The 22,525-nt window shown below is 39.6% G+C and overlaps 1 protein-coding gene across 9 annotated transcripts in view; it reads left to right on the top strand.

Annotated features, from left to right (window-relative positions):
• Positions 1 to 22,525, top strand: part of GRIA4 (glutamate ionotropic receptor AMPA type subunit 4) — a 379,592-nt gene that overhangs the window by 308,970 nt on the left and 48,097 nt on the right. For 8 of the 9 annotated variants that reach the window (XM_082682482.1, XM_082682480.1, XM_082682483.1 and 5 more), the window contains exons 8-12: positions 1,120 to 1,287; positions 2,373 to 2,477; positions 7,736 to 7,846; positions 15,449 to 15,655; positions 21,468 to 21,838. In XM_082682482.1, coding sequence (XP_082538608.1) covers positions 1,120 to 1,287; positions 2,373 to 2,477; positions 7,736 to 7,846; positions 15,449 to 15,655; positions 21,468 to 21,838 — 962 coding nt within the window. Of the gene's footprint in view, positions 1 to 1,119; positions 1,288 to 2,372; positions 2,478 to 7,735; positions 7,847 to 9,102; positions 10,324 to 15,448; positions 15,656 to 21,467; positions 21,839 to 22,525 lie in introns of those variants that run through there. The other variant, XM_082682486.1, reaches the window with a different exon arrangement.

Below are 22,525 nucleotides of genomic sequence, written 5' to 3' on the forward strand. Positions count from 1 at the left end.
GGCTATCAGACACATGAAAAAATGTTCATCATCACTAGCCATCAGGGAGATTCAAATCAAAACCACATTGAGATATCACCTTACACCAGTTAGAATGGCCAAAATTAACAAGACAGTAAACAACGTGTTTTGGAGAGGGTGTGTAGAAAGGGGAACCCTCTTAAGCTGTTGGGGGGATGCAAGTTGGTGCAGCCACTTTGGAGAACAGTGTGGAGATTCCTCAAGAAATTAAAAATGGAGCTTCCCTATGACCCTGCAATTGCACTACTGGGTATTTACCACAAAGATACGTATGTAGTGAGAAGAAGGGCCATCTGTACCCCAACGTTCATAGCAGCAATGGCCACAGTCCCCAAACTGTGGAAAGAACCAAGATGCCCTTCAACGTACAAATGGATAAGGAAGATGTTGTCCATATACACTATGGAGTATTATGCCTCCATCAGAAAGGATGAATACCCAACTTTTATATCAACATGGACGGGACTGGAAGAGATTATGCTGAGTGAAATAAGTCAAGCAGAGAGAGTCAATTATCATATGGTTTCACTTATTTGTGGAGCATAAGAAATAATACGGGGGACATAGGAAGCTGAAGAGGAGAAGGGAATTGGGGGAAATCAAACGAACCATGAGAGTCTGAGAAACAAACTGAGGGTTTTGGAGGGGTAGGGGTGGGGGTTGGGTGAGCCTGGTGGTGGGTATTATGGAGGGCACGGTTGCATGGAGCACTGGGTGTGGTACATAAACAGTGAATTCTGGAATTTAAAAAAAAGAATTTCTGAAGAGTGTGTTTTCTCCTTTTTAAATCCCCGTCTTGATCTCAGCTCACATCTCAATCAGGGTCTCAGGCTCCTGAGTTTAAGCCCCACATTGGGCTCCACTCTGCACATGGTGCCTACTTTAAAAAAAAAAAATCAGAGGAGTATGATTTGGTATACATTATGTGTAATAAAATGATAATAGAAATTTCCGAAGCTAAAGCCAATTAATTATCAATAATTTGACTGTCCTTCAGGCAGGAGGGTGCTTAATGTCATAAGCACAAGCTCCCCCCGCCCTGTTTCCAGATTGATAAGACTTTATCATTCACCAATATAACTACTTTTATTTTGTTAGTACACATCTGCACTGACTTATGATGGAGTCCTTGTGATGGCCGAAACGTTCCGCAGTCTTAGAAGACAGAAAATTGATATTTCAAGGAGAGGAAATGCTGGGGATTGTCTGGCAAATCCTGCTGCTCCCTGGGGCCAGGGGATTGACATGGAGAGGACGCTCAAACAGGTAACAATTTTGGTTAAGTGCAGTTTATTGTAGTCCTGTTTAAGTGGCATATTTGAGAAAATGGAATAATTTATTGGAGAATAAATATATACTACAGTTGCCTTTTCAATAGGTTAAGCCATGAGCATTTTTGAGATTTCTAAATACAATACTAAGTAGAATACTGTTTATATATGTTAAAAAATATATATGTTATATATATATATATGTATATATATATATTATTTATATATGATGGACTATGTTACGCGCCAGTATAGACAATCCCAAGTCCCAAAGGGTTTGAACAAGAGTGTTTCTCACTCAAACACACATTAGATTTGGAGGGGTATTCAGGGACCAAGGCTGACAGCAGCTACCATCCACAGTGCCACAAAGGGAAATCAGGTTATGGAAGGTTTCAAATTGGCAATTAAACACTGTGGCCCAGTGGTGGCACTCATCACAGCTGTTTACAGCTCACTTATTTTAGTCACATAGACCTACATAACTACAAGGGCTGTGGGAATTACAGCCTATCTTGGAGCCAGAAAGTATAAGATCCAGAAATATTTTTTAAACATTGCTAATGACTACCTCAGTAGATCTCTATGAATTGCCTTGTAACCTTGGATTAAGTAAAAATGAATTAAAAGGAAATTTGGAATAAAATAAACTTGAATTTTTTAATATGTTTATATTTTGAACTTCTTAATTTTAATATTAGCAAAGAGAAATATGATCTAGTGTGATTAGCAGGACTATTTAATGTATTATGTGGACACATAAATAGAACCAAAAAGTAACTACGAATGAACCATATTTCCTTTCCTATAGGCAACACTTCAGTATTAAGGAAGTATTCTTTATCACATAACAAAACATATTCCTCTTCTAAGTATAGAGCAGAGTTGCTTGTATCCCTTTGATTTACATCTTTAAGCTTATATCCCAGCAGCTCAAATACTCTTTAGTTTTTTAGTGAGTTATTTACAGTTTATAGTTCCATACTCAATGTGTTGTTATAAGCCTAGCAGATGAAGTTAAGATTTCTGAAAGCAAAATGGCCCATGAATATATGTATGGGTTTTATTTTTCATTTATAGGTTCGCATTCAGGGACTGACAGGGAACGTTCAATTTGACCACTACGGACGTAGGGTCAATTACACAATGGATGTGTTTGAGCTGAAGAGCACAGGGCCCAGGAAGGTGAGCTACACTCAACCCATTTTCCTAGTTTGTATTTGACATACTTAAAGGCTTACAGGTAAAAAGTAGCTGGATATTCTGCATTTGTGTTTTTAATGTGAGTACTTACAAATTGTATCTTTTTATAATCTATGCTGAAATAAGCTCTTGGGTCATATAATTGGTATATAATAATGTGCCAAAACTGAAACAAAACTCATTTATATACTGTTTGCATCCTTTATCCAAAGTGGAAGCAATACTTTAAAAAAAAAGAAAAAGGCTTAGCAAAAAGAATCTCAGAAAACAAAATTTACTGTGCAAGAAAGTACACCTTGCAGATAAGAGACCTACTCTCCTCCACACGGTTATTTATAAAATCATTAGAACAAGGGAAGCTATTTCTAAGGAGTGAGCATACTGAGAATTGACTCAATGTTCTTGAAATAAGCAAGTAAACACATGCCAATGAGCAAAAGAAAGAGCAGGTAGAAGATGAGATTATTCTCACTTGCCTAGTTTAGGGGAGAGAAACACCTGGGAAGCTCTACTTGGGGGATTGGGGAGGTTGGATGGGGAAGCTGCCAGACTCCTGGATCTCGGAGATTCACTCTGCTGGTGACAGGACATGACTAGGCAGATCCAAGGTCTTCCGAACATTCAAAAAGTACCTGATGTAATGGAACGATACAATCACACCCCATAACTGGCATCAACGTTTTATACCTAGCATATGAACTATTTAACCTTCTTTTTCTGTAGGATTAGATAGGATGCTCAAGGAAAAACATGGTAAGTTACCTTTTCTTAGAATTCTGTCCAAACACTGGGCTGTTTTAAAAAACTTTCTAATACGTGATTTTCTGCTATAATGTAATAATGATAGCTGTGACATTTGTGAATTGTCTGCTGTGTCCCAAACACCAGACTTGGTGTAATTTAATCCTCACAACAAACCATTTTTCCAATGAGAAAATTACAGTCCGACAGGTTATAGTTGCTTGTCTAAGGCTTGTAAATGAGAAAACAAGGATTTTAATTCAGGTGTGTCTGTCCCTGGAACGATTCTGCATCATCCTCCAACTTGAGCAGAACCTGCTGTAAAGGAGTTTACTTGCCAGTGGGGTAGAATCTAAGTTCCATGACAGTTAAAAGAGAAGGCATATGGAAACTCTAAAGAGGAAGAGATTTCTTGCAGCTGGAGGAAAACAAATCAAAGAAGGCTGCATGGAGGAGGTAGGCTTTAACGTTGGCCAGCACGTTTGTGTTTGGGCAGACAGGCAGACATGGAAGCTGGAAGGACAAGAACTTGAAGCGAGTCAGGGAGGCAGGACAGTTGAAGTCACAGATGGGAAGGTCAGAGGCTCTCCTAGTTATGTTTTGCTCCAGTGTGTCATGGGACATGCTCTTGGGTGTGCGGGGAGAGATTTGGAGCTGCCATGCACACCACCCCTGCTTTCCAGCCTCTCAGTGACATCTCCTTGAGCTTAGTCTGCCAGTTAATACAGGGATGCAGCTCAGGGAGCTCAGAAGACAGGTGACTGTCCCCCTCAAAGACCCTGCCCGCAGCAGGACAATGAGATGTGCTCCCAGAAGAAATGTAGTGAGTTCCACATCTATACCGATTTTACCAACTCTGTCCGCTCACGGCCAGCAACAGGACAGAAGGAGGCCCATTTGGGGCAAAATCCTTCTGGTCACTCTGGAGCAGACAGAGTACTCCCCAGGCCCCTAAAAACACGGCCTCACTGGCGGGCGGAGCTAGGACCATCCTGCCACACACTGGACTTCGTAAAATTGGCCAGTGAAACAGAAGCTTCCTGAAAAGCAAAAAATGTTCCATAATTCATAAAACTAAGTCCCAAAAGCAAAATGACCTCTATGTAAAAGAAAGAATAATGTAAAAAGGAGAACAGTGGTTAAAAACGGTCATATCAAGGGAGTTGCTTATGACCCTGATCCTTCTGTGGCCTGATGGTCAGGACAATTAAGGGTTTTTGAGGGGAAGTTAAAGAGTGTGAGTGAGGACAGTGAGGAAGGTCTTTGCACTCAGCCGACACCCATCAAGACTCTTACAAGAAATATGAAGTGTAAAACCGTGTAGACTCATCTGTCTTTGTTTTTCTGTGGCAGTGATCAACTTGGGCATTCTGTCAGGAATATTAAGCTTAAAAATGAGCTACCACGAGAAATGTGCTGCTGGTGAAACTCGGCAATATGTCTGAAAAGTGAGCAATCGTTCTTGTAAATTGAACACTTCCCAGCAAGAGATCTGTCTCTGAAAATAGATCAGAGAGTCTGCCCATCAGATTGTCTGACTTCTGTAACAGGAGCACTGACTGAGGGACTCATTCCAGCTCTTTCTCAGGTCCTGGCTCCTGAGTGGGATAGAGTCTTCCCCGCCCAGTGGCCCCCATGGGATCCCCTAAAACCCAGAGTGTATGCTTGCAGGAGCTCTTCATTGTAAACATTTTTGTGTTGAGAACAGGTGATATGCCACGCACAGAAATGGAAAATTGATGTGCATTTTTATATTGAATCTTCACAACAACGTGAAAGTGAGATATATCTTTTCTCATTTTAAAGAAGAGGAAAAAGTAAGGCTCTGAGAAACCAGGGAACCTGTCCAGGGATGTTCAGCTCAAAGGATATAGGGGAGGGAGATAGAAACCAAGGCTCACCTAGCTCCAGAGCTCACTGTCTTGATGGCTGTGAAATACTGTCAGACCCGGAGCCCCTGAGAGTTCTCTTTAGGATGGAGACGAGAATTCAGCCGTGTTGCGGGGGGCAGGTCTGGTCCTGTCATCCCTCCAAGGAACAAGTTCTGAGCAGAACAGCGGCTCCTCCTGAACCCAGTCCCTCCGTTGCAGGCAAAGGCCACTGTAAATACAGAGACGGCTATGCCTTGCGTGCTGGCATTTATGCACAGCTCACCTTTAGGAGTGCCAAGAAGACAAATATGTTTCTGACTAAACCTTCAGTTTAGTGATTTGAAATCTAACATTTTTGCTCTAGCGTTCCAGAAGTATTCTTCACCCCGTTTCTCTCTCTAGGAAAAATGCCCACTTCCCTGTCTGATTAAATGAGACCAGGCATGGGGAAAGTTCTTAGTACATTGTAAAATGTTGTGAAGAACTAGAGAGAAACCCCCTCTCACGTGAGGTTCCAGGTCCAAACTTTAGAATTCCTTTCTTCAAGAAGTGACACGCTGATTGCCTCACCTCCCAGTGCATCTCTGGCCCAGTGGGATCTAGCGTGAATGGTCCCATACCCCAAACCACGGCCTCCTTTTTTCACAAAATTGCAAATAGATACAAGGGGCACACATACAGTTAGGTAGAATTTTGCTCTTTAGTTCAGCTTGTCAGCACTTCTAAATAATTTATGTTTTAAGGGTAGACAGTTGTGAAGCTGTTTTAAATGCAGAATGTCAAGGTCTTGCCAACATCTGAAACTCTTCAGAATATCCCAAATCTATGGTTTTTCTGTTCTGGGAATTCATTAATAAAGAAAAATACCTTTCCCAGAGAATGGGCTGCTGAGATCTGGAGGCCAGCTGCCTTGGAACCAAGTGCTAAGTTATTTTCATGTCATGTAAATCATCATGAGGAAAGGAGAGTTACCAGGAGGCAACTGATACGTTGTTGATGTTTTATTTTGTAAATACCTATAGGAATTGAAGCTGTATGAGGATGTATGTACATCTCAAAGGCATACTTGTTTTTAAATTAACTTTTTCACTGAGTTATTAAATAAATGTTAGCTACCAATAGATTCCTGTGGACACTTGAAAACTGTTGCTGAATTGATAGATGTTCATAATTGCATATCAAACTAAGAGCTACAGAAAACCATACTAATGAAAATTCATTTCCTTCATCTCTTCTGTGGTTATGTCTATGACATTTGTGTTGGACAGTGCCTCTTTCTGACACGTTACTGCTTACTTTCTTTCAATACATTCACAAATACTGAGATGATAGTCAAGAAACTTGAAGGAAGCCAGGAGAGATTCCCAAAACATATTAGAACAAACAGCAAATACAGACCAGTAAACAATTACATACATTGTAATGGAGACAGGAGTTTGATAAGGTGTATCCAGAAATCCGAGAAAGAAGTCTGGCACGCATTCAGTGGACGCGCATCAGGGTAGCTTGTGGAGCCTCACAGCCAAGTGTGTGGACCTGGTGTCTTAGAGAACTCAGTTGGGAGCTCTGGCCCCTCTGGAGCGTGATCACCTCATGCAGTGTATGTAACCTGCTGCTATTTAGTCCCCATCTCCAACATGTGGGTCACAGTTGCACCTACTTCTATTCTACATTTGCTGTGTGTATAAACTCTTTTTTAAATTTTTTTAAGATCTTATTTATTTGTCAGAGAGAGAGAACAGGCAGAAGGAGAAACAGCAGGCAGAAGGAGAAAGCGGGACTCAATCCCAGGACCCTGGGATCATGACCCAAACTGAAGGCAGACACTTCAGCAACTGAACCACACAGGCTCTGTAAACTTTTAGATGCATATTTAGACTCTGCCCAGAGCAAGCGGTTAAGTGGTAGCCATTCCTAGTACTTAGTAGTCGGCACGATACAAAGAACCCTCAGTTTCCTTTAGGACCCCATTAGAGTTTACTACTTTGTAAAGTACCTAACTAAGTGCTAAATATATTTTACAGAAAGGACTTTGTTTCTCCTCTAAGGGAGAAAGTAATATAAGAACTTAAAAATTTTAAAAATACAAATTTAAGTGTCATCTTTACAAGTGAAAATATTATTCATTAATATTAACCTCTGATGTATTTAGCATTTTAGAAATGGTTAGATTTTTTACCCAGTGGCTAGGGTATGTAAAACCCCAAATTCTTTCTATATTGCCTTATATATGCAAGTCTTTTTTGCTTAAAAATATCCTGTACATATTCCCTTTTCGGTGAAACCTGTAACATCATTGATAAAATCATGTAACTTAATTTTAGAGGGTGCCAGTCAATCCCACTAGAAGAGAGGATCGACATAAAATGGTATTCTGTCTATATCCATATTCTTTTCGGAACGTCTCCTTTCCCAATGTTTTGGCTGCTCTAAGACTGTAAATTAAAAAGTTGCCAAATGTACAACTAGGCAGTATCTGGCTTATCATCAATTCAGAAGGCTTCCCGAGCCTCCTTTTTGTCTCTTTTTTAAGTTTGTTTGCTTACTTATTAATACCCTGATGGTTCCGGAAAGAACTAGAGAAAACTGTTCTAAAATGTGTTTTCAAGAATTTTCTCTGTTTGGTAGGTCGGTTACTGGAATGACATGGATAAATTGGTCTTGATTCAAGATGTGCCCACTCTTGGCAATGACACAGCAGCTATTGAGAACAGAACGGTGGTTGTAACCACAATTATGGTAAGTTTTGGTCTATGCTTTATGCTGTTCCGTCTTGTCCACAGGCAGTTTTAAGTCCCCAGCTTTGGTGAATGGCATGAGAGCTGCATCACAGCTGGGACAACACGGGTGTTCTGATCTGCAAAAGTCTGTTGAGGCTCTGAATAGGTTTGCCCTGACCTTTGAATACATTCATTACCTTCATTTGTATTATCTTTTGTTGCAATGTTGTTCTTGGAAAGACGCTCAGATGTTAAAGATGGAAACTGTCACACCCTAGTTAGAAATGGATGAAATGCTAACATTCCAAAGGACAAAAGAATGAACATGAAGACTCAGCAACCAGTCACATAAAAACATGTGGTAATAAACACCACATTATTGTTGTTACGCTGTTTTTTATGACATCAGTGTAATAATAGTTGATAGTGTTAAAACTGATCACTTTCAAGGACTTTAATCATTGAATAATGATATGCATTGTCTGTCTATAATAGTGGGGCTATGAATGTAAAGATTTAAATAAGCATGTTTTATACAACTAAATGCTTTAGAAATAAATTTTGTTCTCTATTTTTAATGTGAAAATGGTGTTCTGCACCGATTATTTTTCTCATTGACCAATGACAAAAACACAATAAATTTATCAGACTTCTAAGACTTAAGGAAAGTATGATTGCTCCATTCTGTCACGTCATAAAGTGAAAACAACTCTAAATGTTAAGGAAATGTTTTCAAAGAGATCGTAAAGACATTATCTTCCCAATCATAGAAAACTACTGAAGTCAAGCACGCCCTTTTGAGGGCACGCTGGTCGAAGGAGATCAACAATCGGTGACCTATAGCCTCAGCTCCGTCTCATTAGGCAGAACACGTTTTTAATTACTTACAAAGCCCTTACTCTAAATAAAGTGGAAATACTTTATGTTATTTAGCTTTTAGCTTATGTAATTTTGATTTTTAGTAACGTCAAGTTATTTCCAAAAGTTTGGGCACTGAGGTCAAAGCATGAAAATGCCAGAGAGAAGCATTCATATGTTGCAGTGAGCAGCCTTTGTGCCATGTTACTCCGCTGAGACTTGATGGGAACTTGATTTTAGAATGCAAGCCAACCGACAGCAGTTTTTGTGTAAAAGTGCAAAATACACTCCTTCTAGCTTAATTGTGTAATGGTTGCATGGGACTTGAAAAGCAGTATATATGTACATATATATTTCTTTTCCTAAAAAAACACAGTAATGGAAAGTCATACTTCAGTGCAGTCCTCCTCTTTTCAGCCTCTGATGAAGAATCCTATTTTAAGAGATTGATCAAGAAAGAAATGAGTTCCACGCTGTTCGACCGTTCCTAACTAAGGCTCAAGTCTTGTTCTCCTGTAGTAAATTTAATTTTTCATGTGGGATTCTTCTTGGATGACCAACTCTGGATTACCAGAAACAAAAAAAAAAAAATTTTTTTTTAAGTTCTGTGACTTTTCTGAGATACTAGAACAAAAGAAGAATTAATTCTCATGTTTCTCAAGAAAATACATAGATGTTGAAAGAGAATCACTTAGCAATTCTGACAAAGCAATTCCCCTATCCTGAAATAAGGTCATTGTATATAAAGCTGGAATTACATCACCCCTAATTCCAAGTGAAGGTTTTCTAAAAGTAAATATCTATGAATTTATGTGGTTGTTTTCCGAATATGCCCAGTTTATTTTCTTTAAAGGTCTTTTTCAATTTTGCCTGTTCTGTGTGAAATAAAGTGTCTGGATGTGCATTATAGGTACAATGTAGAGAATCTTCTTTCCATCCCTGTTATTAAGGGGGCTGGAGATAGAATTCTTAAAACCAAAATATTGAATCAGTTTGCAAGCATGGCTGGTTTTCAGAAAGCATGCTACCAAAACAGCTAAAATGATTGAGAAATTAGTTGTTTCCTTTATATACGAAGAATATTCTGTAAAGCTGTTGTTTGACAATGATATCATCAATATTTTTGCTATCAAAATAGTGCAATACTAGTATTTGTCTTTTGTATAAAAATGTAATCTTCATATAATAATACCTCTTTGGGCTTTGCAATTGCATAATCATTCAGTAATTAAAAAAAAAGAATACCAGAATCCTTTCCCTAAACGTGTTCCTTGTATTTGCTTTGTTGAAAATGGTCGTCCGGGACCTATGAAGCTCCACATCTCATTCATGTTGAAAGAAATAATGATTCTTTGTAGACAAATGAGGTATTGTCACCTGCATGTAATAATCTCCCAAATTCAGCTGAAAACTCCCAACACAGACGGAGCTGGTTTGACATCGTTCATATGTGCAAGACAGCCCTCTAGACACACACGGTTGAGAGTGGTGCCACCCTGGAAATCACGCACTTTGATCAAAATTGATATGGCGTTGTTGTTCTTCCCATTTGTCTTTCCTTGGTGTATATTGTTATTTATATGTTGACACATTGTAATGATATATGCTGTTGTTAAATAAAATTGATTGAGAAATTCATTTATTCATCCATAAATATTTATTAAGCGTCTGCTGTGTGCTGGGCACCACTGTAAGCCCAGGGACATGCCAGAGAACGAGACCGACAACAGTCCTGCACTCAAATGAGTTTCTATTCCAGTGAAAGAAAGCAGACAACAAACAATAGATAGGTAGACTAGATATCATTCTGAAATAAAATGGGGCTCCAGCTTCCTGTACTGTTGAAATTTATTTTTTTCTTCTGACAGTATTGTCTATCAATAACATGGTCTTCATTTTAATGTCTCATTTATTCTACCTGAAGACGGTCATGCTGACTGTTTGCTTGGCTAATTCCAAATAAAAGTACCACCGGCAGCCGCCTCCCATGAGATCGTGACTACAAGAGTGAAAGGTCTAAAGTTTTGAGTTCAGATGTTGTTTTCTGTCTTTAAGACATAGTGACTAAAAATTTGATAAAGCTATAATTGTATATGAGACTGTGAGTCCTACTAACTTTCTCCATCCTCAGTAATAGTTTCTGTCAGCAGCTGAAGGAAGCCAGATCCGAGTCGTGCAGTGTGCATTGGCTCAGCGGTTGAAGGGAAGGCGGCGTGCAAGAGGGAGACTTGTAATCTCAGTCTTCTGGCTGCTGAACTCTCTGGAAGAAGAGAGATAAAGCAGTATTTCAGCCGAGCCCATTTCCCCCCAGATGTTCATGACTGAAGCTAAACAATGCTCATGATGCATTGCTCAGTTAAGAAGCTATTTCTTACCATCTTGTGAATGTTAACAATCCTCTAGGAAGATTTTCCATAAATCCACGTGTATTCCCTGCAGTATTAGAATTATGTTAAAAACCTGAAAGCAGTTTTACTTATCATAGTTGATCTTTCCAGAGGTTACTTTCTTACACCTTTTCATTAGATGTTTGATATTTTATCTTCTCTATGTAGAATTTTATAGCTGCCCTCCACATGTATACATGTGCATATACAATACACATATTTTTATATCCTATGTACATAAATATACAAAAATAGATATACTTGTTTTCCTCCTTGCACTAAATATTAATTTCCCCCATGCATACACCTGCCTCCAAAGGACTAAGTACTCAACTAGTTTTGAATTACCTTCTTTTGAATAAATTTTAAAGCTGTATAGCCATCCAATTTCCTTTTTTTGTCTGAATTGAATAATAACCTGTTAATTCTCCTTTTACAAATTTTTATCCATGGGATAAGTTATCTGCATCCAGTAAGATTCTTTGGAGAAAGGCAAATATACACACAGCAAATAACTTTGGTTAATATTATTGATTTTATTACTTTAACTGTTTTCGATAGTATTTGAAATCATTGTATTTTTTGTTTAGAAAATCTTAAAGCCTTTCTAATAAGTATCTATTTCAACAAGTTTTGCTAAATACAAATAATCTGAAAAAATCCTCAGTAGGAAAATACTTTATTGATTGAAAATCATCTTAATTCATTTACACAAACATTTCCTTAAGCAAGCCCTAATGTAGCAGGTTTAGACAGAGATTGATTTCTTTCCTGAAATAGCAGAGCAGATGTGGAACACTACCCATTATGGAAATGTTAGTAATAAACTCATAATCACTAAGAAGTAATGCATTTAAAATAACTTCTGAGGAATTACCAGTCCACAGAGCACAGTAGTTGATATTGAGGATGGTAGGTTAGACTTTTAGGGCAGAAATAAGAGGTTATTTTCCACACCTCTGATCATTCCATTTTTATTCACAGTTACTTACCTGAACTCCATAAGGGCTCCTTACCGAAGATGCCCCACAAACCCTCCTCAGTGATTGGCTAGGACTCATTTTCTATCATATTGAAAAGATTTGGCATTTTCTTCACCCATAGTAGCCCCAAACATTTGTATTAAATCCTTCCCAAATATGCAGATCAGAAGGGCTACTTGTGGGCAAAATTATCAGGCTGGGTTGGTGCAAAGGAGGAGGTTGGGAGAACATTTAGGATCTGCTACTTGTATTAAAATATGAAGGAAAAGCAAAATGAGACACACTTGAGGCAAGTGAGGAGAGCCGAGCAACCAGGAGAGCTTCTGTCCAAGAAAAGCCTGGTCTTTCTCTCGGCCTGTTCCCCCACGTCCCCAAGCGCAACCATCTTACTTCTCTCATGCTGCATGCCTCGCTCATCTGAGTCTCGGTAATTGCACATGCCCCTGGTTATGCAAACATTCTGGCTCAGATTCTAGTCGACGTCTTCAGTAAGCTGAAGGTTTTCTAGTCTTTGTTGGTCTCTTTGGCAGGAAAGCAAAGACCCTGATGGGCCCATGCTGCCCAAAAAGGGAATTGGGAAAAAAAAAAAGAAGAAAAGAAAACACCAAATACATTTTTTTATTCAGTTTTACAGATGTCTATTTCAGAAGAGATGGCCTCACACTTAATAATTACTTCCCTTTTGAAGACCTGAATCAGAAGTTCTAACGTAATTACTTCACCATGGTATTCCCATTTAGGGAGCGGTGATGTGCCAGGAAATCTCTTTTATTCATGGAGTGCCTTATAGGTACCAGATGATATGAGGAGATAGGGAAAGGTTTTATCTACACTGTGTACCCACAGTTTCATAGAACGTATATCATTTACACATAATACAGACATTTGTGTCCTTAAACTTGTCCCCTCCCTGGTTAAATCATATGAAATCTCAAAGAGTTGCATGCATTTTGACAAATGCATTCACAGCTTCAACAGTTTCCAGATACTTCAAACAACAGATTTAGTTCCCACATTGGCTACTTCTGTGAACTTGAACAATTTACTTGCCCTCTCTGATACTTAAATGTTCCCCCTGCAAAAGGGAAGTGCCTACCTCAAAATATCAGTGTGAAAAGTAAGTGAAGGGCACAATTAAAGAACTTAGCATGATTTCTGATCCAGAGCATGCCCTAAATAAGTAGAGCTGTTCTTATTTTTCACTCCTGTATTTTATGATTGTCCCCCTCACTCTTACTCCTTTATCCTTATTGCAAAGAATTGTAATCTTAATCACAAGAGGACAAGAGGCACATTTTACTTATTTTTGTACCCCCTAGTTTCCAGCAAACTGCCTGGCACACAGTGGGTGCTTAGTAAATGTTTGAGTACATAATATAAGTGCAGCTTTTAATAAAGCAAACTGTTCACTGTATAATGTAGAGGGAATTGAGCAAATGAGGAGGGATTTCTAGCTAAAGAAACATGCACACAAGCTAATACTTTCATACATAGATTTGAGGGCTGAAATTCTAAGTGCTCAAGTATTCCAGACACTTTAGAATTGGCCTTCAGTCTTAGTACTGCATGTGAGCCATAGTTGTACAACTTTGCGAAACTCTAAAGTTTATTATAGTGAAAGTTGTAAGTGAAAACTATACAGCCATTTCAGTTACAGTTTTAAGCATTTTACAAATGTGTGGATCTTGCTTTTCTCTACATATAGAGAATTTTAATTAGCTGTCATTTTAATTAGCTGTCACAAGAAAAAGAGAACGTAAGGATTAGCTCATTTTAACTACTAGTATTTTATATCTTAGGCATTGACACTGCTTTGCAACAACTCACCACATTTATAATTTTCAAAACCCTTTATATTTGGAGGATGGTTTCCATAAGCTACTAAATAATTGTCGTCTGTCTGAAGAAGAGGCAATTAGTTATCTTAACTTTATAGGTGGAGAAACTTTCTTCACCCAAGTCTGGTGTTAATACCTGCATCAATTTCAAAGACAGGAGAGAGTTCTGGGTCCTTTGACTATGTTAGCCTAAGGTAGAATTATTCGAGGACCAGCCCTAGACAATGGCCCATGGTAGAGTTATTTAGGGCATCCCAATGAGAAAGTTATAGATCATGCAATTTACATTTTTATTAAGTTTCTTAAAGTAGTTTCTATGTTTATAAAGTACTTAAAATCAGAACCTGTATATACTGCTATGTTATGCAAAGTAAAATACTGTCTAATCTAGAGTTTTAGGAGCAAGTTCAACTTCCCCAAATACACGTGCTGGGAGAGAAGAATATGATGTGAAAATTACTCAGTGGATGTTATGTTACAATGTTATAAAATATAAATGCATGATCTCAGTGACATTGTGGCTAAAGGTGGCCACTCCTTTGTCTGCGAATCTGAGGTGTGACCAGCAGGTCTATCTTGCATGTTTTCACCAGACCTATCTTTTGGTGGCTTTAGGCTCCATTTATAAAATCAGGTGCTTGCTTGCTAATGTGTCTCTTAGTTCATGGCCTTTAAATGGTTTGGTTTAGGGGTGCGTGTGTGCATGTGTGTGTATATGTGTGTGCTTTAACTAAAAACTGTCTAGTGTTTGTTAGCCACAAGTAAGTCTGTAAATTTTATAAGGATTTTCACAGTAATTCTTCATCCTATTTTCTATCTTTCTTACTTTAAAAACTAAACAGGAATATCACTTGAAGTGTGTGACTATCACAATTGGGGGGATTATTAGCTTTCTTTGAAGACATATTTTATAATAGATAAAACTTCATGAACCACAACCCTCATTAAAGCCAAAAATACTGGACAGTTTTAGGAAAGCCACTTTAAGGCAAATAAGTACGTAAAATGTTTTAAATAATGAGTTTATTTCTTCATTGAACCTTGTTAGTGCCTGCTCTGAAAAGGGCATCCAGCGAAATGCTAGAGAGCAGAGAAAAATCATTGAGCTCCTTTGCTAAAGGAGATTGTAGTTCAATATGAATAAAAAAAGATGCAGAATATGGAGACCTGTGACCTTGAATAACTACTAGTTGGTCTCTAATTTCATGAGCTATTTTTAGAAATAACTAATTTCATTGCCAAAGATGATAGGCTTATCCTTCCCTTGACAGTTACTAATACCTACTTTTCATGTCGTGGTCACGGTACTCGGTATGTAACAGTCACTGGGTAGAAAACTGTTTTAAAGGTTTCCCTTTTAGTACCCAACATAAAGCAACTGAATATACTCCTTAGTGTATTTATAAATTCATCTGTTTTATTATTGATTTCTAGCCACACAAAATCAGTGTGTATATTAAATATAATCTTGTCAAATTCTGCAGCTGAAAAGTTACATAAAGATCTTTGAATGTTTTGTAATTTCTCCTTTACAGTTCTACTTCTCTCATTATAGGAATCCCCATATGTTATGTACAAGAAAAATCACGAAATGTTTGAAGGAAATGACAAGTATGAAGGATACTGTGTAGATTTGGCATCTGAAATTGCAAAACATATTGGTATCAAGTATAAAATTGCCATTGTCCCTGATGGAAAGTACGGAGCAAGGGATGCAGACACAAAAATCTGGAATGGGATGGTAGGCGAACTTGTTTATGGGGTAAGCAAATCAATTTATTGAAGGATTTACTTGTATAAACCTGAAAGTTTTTATCACCTGGGCATAAATCCATTTCTTAAGACCTGTTAACTTTTTTTTTTTTTTAACAAATTTGCAGTTACATTCAAAGAGGCATATATGAAGTTCAGATGTTTCTCTAATTCATTATGGTGCAATTCCCAAATAATGAGAGAAGCTAACACCTCATAATTCCAAAATCAGGAAAGATAAAAATTTGGGATATGATGTCCTATCTTTTTTAAAAATTGACTTCAGTGTCTGTGATGATAATTCTCGAAAACCTAATGCTGCTCTACCATAGCCATGTTGTTTTTAAGAACTGCAAAACAAAAATAAATAAATAAATAAATAAATATTTAAAATAAAATTAAAAAAAAAAAAAGAACTGCAAAACAAATCTACTATGAATGTTACTTGATAATGGAAGGAGCATATTTTCCCTAACAGCATAAAGGTGGACATTATTGTAACTAGTTACTTATGTCCCTGTTGATTGGGGTTACTGGTAGATTTCATTTACATAATTGATAAAGCAATCATTAAGCTACTTTAGCTTCTCTAAAATATTCAGCAGTAATATGAGATTCTTAGAGTTCCGCTGAACACGATAAGTTTAAACTTTATGCAATGCCATAATTTTCTGAGACGTAGCCAAATGCAATTCCGTATTCCAAAGGCATTCCATAGCAGGCCTCACACGCATACATGTCAAACCCTTCCGTTTACCGGATGCTGAGTATACACATTTATAGCCAAGAGCAAATTCAATGTAGACATTCCTGCCTGAATGAGAGCAAGATCGTTTTCGTCAGCAATCCCTGCGAAGTATCAAAATGAAACCGGCAGTTTACCAAATAAATGCTGGTAACGCGCTGTAGTTCCAGAGCCCACAAGCCAAACCCAGAGCTTACAGTAAGCTGTAGTCATCGAATAATCGATAAGTCATACACACCTGAAGTGTATTTGGAGGTGTCCTGTAAGCCAATGCGTAGTTCACAGATTCCACCTTCAAAGCACACTCTCTGAGTCATCCTCCTCATAAGACCTCTTTGAAATCATTACATGAGAGTCCTCCTTCCCTAGAAGCGAAAAAGGATGGAATGATGGAGAGCGTAACTGGAGTCTGGAGAGAGGCTCCCTTTCCAAGCCTGAACAAGTGGATAGTTTCCCAATTCTGTATCCTGCATTTCAGACCCCAAAGCCACATACTTTCTCCAGCCAGTCTGATACAGTAGCTATAACCTCAGCAGAAGAGGAAATCGTTTGGCATTAAAGAACAATCATTTCGTTTTATATCCATTTAATAAGAACTGACTAGTTCGTTGTCCTAAGTGAAGAAAAATTTTGCAGTTTTAAAAAAATCAAGAAGTGTTTTATCACAGTGCTCACAAACGGTTTGATAGTGAGATTTAAGTTCCAAAGAAAAAGGATTCCTAAACCATGTGTCCCTTGGTAATATTTTAAATTTTTGGTAATACTTTTAGTTTTTGAGACAGTAAGTAGATTTTTTTTTTTTTTTTTTTTAGATTTTATTTATTTGTTTATTTGACACGGAGAGTGAGCACAAGGGAGGGCGGGGGAGCAGCAGGCAGACAGGTTGAAGCAAGGACCCTGCTGATCAGGGAGCTTAATGCAGGACTCGATCCCAGGACCCTGGGATCATGACCTGAGCTGAGCCACCCAGGCGCCCCGACTATATATAGATTATAAATGTAAACATTATTCAACTTGTAACTAAAGTAATTAGTTGTGAACTAAACTTGTGAACTAAAGTAATTTATTTCCTTCAGAAAACACTATTGGGTATTTCATCTCCAAAAATCCTTCTTGAATTACCAGTTAGTCATGTATGGTGTGACTAACCTGAGTAACTTCCTACAGCAGTTATTATATCTCTCTCCTCCAGAGTCCATGCCCATTGGGCAGCCCAACCTCACCCCTTTGCAAGGGCTCTGCCCACATTGTTCAAGTAACAGAAACAAGTGCTATTTGGAGATTGGCATCATCAACCAAGAGTTACAGCCATAGCACCTGTCATAGTAACACAGAGTCCCAAGGTCAAGCAGTTCTCAGAAAAGATGGCAGAGTGCTTATTAATACGCAGCGTATTCAGTCCTCAGTTCATTTGCGAGGGGTCAGATTCTCTCATTTCTGTCACTTGACGTTTTCCCAAAAGGAACCTTCCATGTCTCAATACTTTGTGCAGATTTGGTGCTTTTCATCCTGGTGTCTGTCAAGTCTGCACTTCTTAATGTTTGTGCTTTCTTACTGCTAATCCGTAGAACAAATGCCCAGTGTCCAGGGCCCAAGGGGAAGCTCCATCCATTCTCTCCTATCCAACAAAGCCCATTAGAAAGTAAAATTATTTACTTTGAACCTGTTATTATTACTGCTTCTTTATTCTTCACACACTTTGTTACTGGCATTGTTAGGAGTAAGTGTTCTGGGACACACGCATGGCCTCAGCACGCCAGCTGGTGATGGCCCCAGAGCACAGGACCACGCTCCTCCCCACCCCCAGCTGCTCATGTCCTTCCTGCCTGTGGCCGCCGTGCACCAAGTCCAAGTCCTGTCGCCGTGTTCTGTGCGCATTCTGCTGGCCCCTGCCATACTCGTGTACATGGATTTTAATCCAGGGAAGTATTTCCCCACGCACCTTCCGGGTCCTGCGAGCACCAGCGTTCCCTGTGGTCTGGGTCACAGCGCAGGCTCCTGAGCCTCGCTCCGGTCTTGAGAACCCAAATGTTAGCCAGCTCTTGCAGGAGATACTCGACCCCCGGGAGTCGCTGAGAGATCGTGGAAACAGACCCACGATGTAACATCTCCAGTCTGAGCAGAGAAAGCCCAGGTGTATCTTCTCTGTTTCACTGGCCTCTTTCAAAACACGACTTTCAGACTTCAAAAGTGTCCCCTTCGACCTTCCCATCACCACCTTGATCCAGCATTCACCTTCCCTCACCCCTTGTTCCCCAAGCGGGAGGCACCTCCATTTCTCTCCATGTTGCTTTCGTTTATCGGTGGTAACTCGTGTCAATACAACTTTGCCTAAGAACACAACACCAAGCAGCTTAGTTCACAAAAGGTGGCATTTCCCATCAGCGACAGTTTGCCTTACTCATTTGTGCTGCGACAGTGGACCAACATCACGTACGATACCAACTAAAGCTGAAAGCAGTTCTGAGTACAAGAATAAAATTTGTTTGATTGAGACTCATCATATGATATGAGAAGAATTTTTCTAAGCATGAAACCGAAGGCTGAAAACAGAAAAAAAGATAGTCCCATATAGCTACAACAAAATTAAATATTCCTATATTGCAGTGGAGTACCGTGAACTGAGTTACGTAAACAAAACCATTACTGAATAGGGCGAATATTTGCAACATGTATGGAAAATAAAAATTTATTTCTGGAATATATTTAAAAGCACTTACAGGGCGCCTGGGTGGCTCAGTGGGTTAGGCCGATGCCTTCGGCTCAGGTCATGATCTCGGGGTCCTGGGATCGAGTCCCGCATCGGGCTCTCTGCTCAGCAGGGAGCTTGCTTCTTCCTCTCTCTCTGCCTGCCTCTCTGCCTACTTGTGATCTCTCTCTGTCAAATAAATAAATAAAATCTTTTAAAAAAAAAATAAAAGCACTTACAAATTAGTAAGTAAAAAGTGAATATACCATATGGAAAATAGGGGCAGAGTATGACAAGCTGTGGCATAGGGAAAAATGGCTATTTGTTTTATAAAATAAATGTTTTATAAAAATAAATTCAGATTACTGCAAAGAGATCTAGCTGGCCGTGGAGCAATTGGCAAAGATGGATGAGAATAAAGGTACACGTGGCTGGCCGGCATTCCTAGTGGCAAGTGCTCTCCACACAGTGCTGATGATGGTAGAAATTTGCATGATCTTCCCGGAGAAAAGTCGCACAAAACGTATCGTGGCCATTGCAAGGATTGTTCCCATTTAGACCAGAGAATTCCCTTTCTAGAAATTCATCTTAAATGGTTACGGAATATACCGGGGCTTGTCTTCAAAGATGTTAACATCATCGAAGTTGGAAATTGTGTAAACCTGGAAACAGCATAAGCCTCTCCTAAAATAATAAGTAGGTTGAGCACATTGTGATATTTTCCCATGATCAAATACTTGCAATCTTTGATTCTTAGTATGTATGATAAGACGAAAAGGAGTTCATCATAACCTTCTGAGTAAAGAAATTGCAAACAGTATTACCCCGTTTCAGAATAGAGAAGTACAATTGCTCAAACCACATCCAGCAGGCCTCTCTGAAGAACGAGCAGGAGCAGGTGAAGGGAACGGAGGTCATTCTGTTTCTACATCTCATTATTCTGTAGCCAGTTAGATCACTTGTCTAATGGAAATTATGTAAATAATAAAATGGCAAAAATGATAACCTCCCAGCGGTGAGTCTGACTTTCATAAATGTGGGCGTTCATGAGGTAAGCTAAGTTCATTCTCCCAGAGGACTCTCAGAACTAGCGCTCAGCCCCACAATGGGCAGCCTCGTGGCTGCTGTACCCTCCCCGCACTAGCCACCGCAGTGCCCTGGGATGGAGCTGCCGGCTGGCCTGTGAGCCAGTGACCTGAGGGTCTCTAGGAATCCCTGGAGATGTCAGCCTCTCCAGGAGCATGCCTGGCCGTGTTTCCGATTCCCCTTTACTGCCAGATATGTTCTTTTCAAAATGAACAATCAAATAACCTTTTTGTACCTGCAGATCACTTAACAGTTTACAGTGTTTTCACGACCCTTTATTCCATTCACTTTTGGAGATGGCGTGATTGATGGAAGACATGCGAGCCCCGATCAAGACGGGCCGTGATGTGTACACCTGAGTCTCAGCTCCATCATCTAGAAAACAGTGATAAACGGGATTAGCGTAGCGTAGTACTTAGCTCAGAGCCAGATATATAGTCCCTCAGTAAATGCTCACTAGGATTTTATTAAATTGTCCAAAAGAGAGAATCACAGTGATGCAATGAGGCAAACACAAAAGTGTCCTCACTGGGGAGACATGGAAAATGGGCTTGGAAAAATGGCTGAGTCACAGAACAAAAACAGAAACTGGTGTCTTACAGATCATAAGAGCTGAGAATTGAACCACTGTTTTCCGAACGCTGATATTCAGAGTATAAAATCAAAGTATGTGGCTAGGGAGAAATAAATGCCAATTTTAAGATTTTTGTGTGTGCTCTGGATTGGAAAATGTCCTCAAACAGCAGGTGTCTTCCATGCTACAAACACAGATTGTAGGGTAGGTTTTCCTACAACTGGAAAGGAGTAAAAAAGGGCTGTTTGAAATTTGCATTCATAATATTAAGGACGGCCAAGTAATGAGTCAGTGGCACCATTCCAAATGAAACAGAAAACGCTGCAACATAATGGCCATTCCGGCCAAGAAATTGAGAAATCCAGCCATATGGGAAGTCCGGTCAGGCTCATCCTCTGGCCCGGCCCATGTGCTTAAAGACGAAGACAGTTATCTGAGTTCAAGTACATTTTTGCTTCTATCCGCTCTTTCCCTGCGTCTCTTCCTCTCATCTAATCACCAGCACCAATAAAAATATTTCATGCACTTGCACAGGGTATATTCTCTTGGGAAAACAATCTACCGTTCACCCTCAGTTTATCGCCGTTCATACTCAGCTAGCTGCTGGCCTTCCCCTTCAGAATGTAGAGTGGATGCATAACTCGTTAGTTTTGAGTGGATCGGCCCCGTGCCAGCCACTTCATGGAGTGCATTAACCTGTGTGTTTTCATGTGTCTCTTCTCTTCTAGAAAGCAGAGATTGCTATCGCCCCTCTGACTATCACTTTGGTCCGAGAGGAGGTCATTGACTTCTCTAAGCCCTTCATGAGTTTGGGCATATCCATCATGATCAAGAAGCCTCAGAAATCTAAACCAGGAGTGTTTTCCTTCTTGGACCCTCTGGCCTATGAGATCTGGATGTGTATAGTGTTTGCCTACATTGGTGTCAGTGTGGTCTTATTCCTAGTCAGCAGGTTTAGTCCGTATGAATGGCACACAGAAGAGCCAGAGGATGGAAAGGAAGGGCCCAGCGACCAGCCTCCCAATGAGTTCGGCATCTTCAACAGCCTCTGGTTTTCCCTGGGCGCCTTCATGCAGCAAGGATGTGACATTTCACCCAGGTTAGTTTGAAAACGCTTCGCTTCCTCCCTGCGCCGTCATTCTCGGTGTTGCGCAGGCTGTCTCCGCACATTGTTCTCCTGGGGGAGGGGAGAGAGGTGCAATTTCCAAATTAATCTGAGTGCCACCGGGGCCAGTTTTTCCAAGTTAGCACCAGATGTGGACACATCATACAGATGAACTTTCCCAGCGGAGAAGTAACATATGCAACCGCTCCGCAGTCTCCAAAATCACATAGTGTTAGTATGGCCTTCAGTGGTCTGACAGGTGGAAATGAAAATCTAAATTGTCAGACTAAGATTTCATTTTCATTTTGTCTCCTTTTCAAAATCAGAATTTTTCGTTACTGTTGCTGTTGTTCCCTTTTTATAAAAGTTAATTTTGACCTCAGTTTACACCCCACATACCTTATGGGGGATTTCTGCTGTAGACTTTACCTGACGCCTGAGTCAGTATATTAGGTACCAGATATCTGTTGTTGTGTGTAACAGAACATGAACTAAGTAAGCTTAGTTAGTGGGCAAGCTCAGCAATGTCAAGACGGTGTTGGTTTAATAGACATGTTTTTCAGTATCTGTGGAGTCATGGCTCACTTCCTTTGGATGCCACTAAGACCTTTTCAGTCATTTTCCAGAAATGCAGCCAGTCTCCTATTGCAAGAAAAATACCAACCTTCTCCCACAGAAAAA

Source organism: Mustela nivalis (genome assembly GCF_964662115.1).
Source record: "Mustela nivalis genome assembly, chromosome: 9".
NCBI lineage: Eukaryota > Metazoa > Chordata > Mammalia > Carnivora > Mustelidae > Mustela > Mustela nivalis.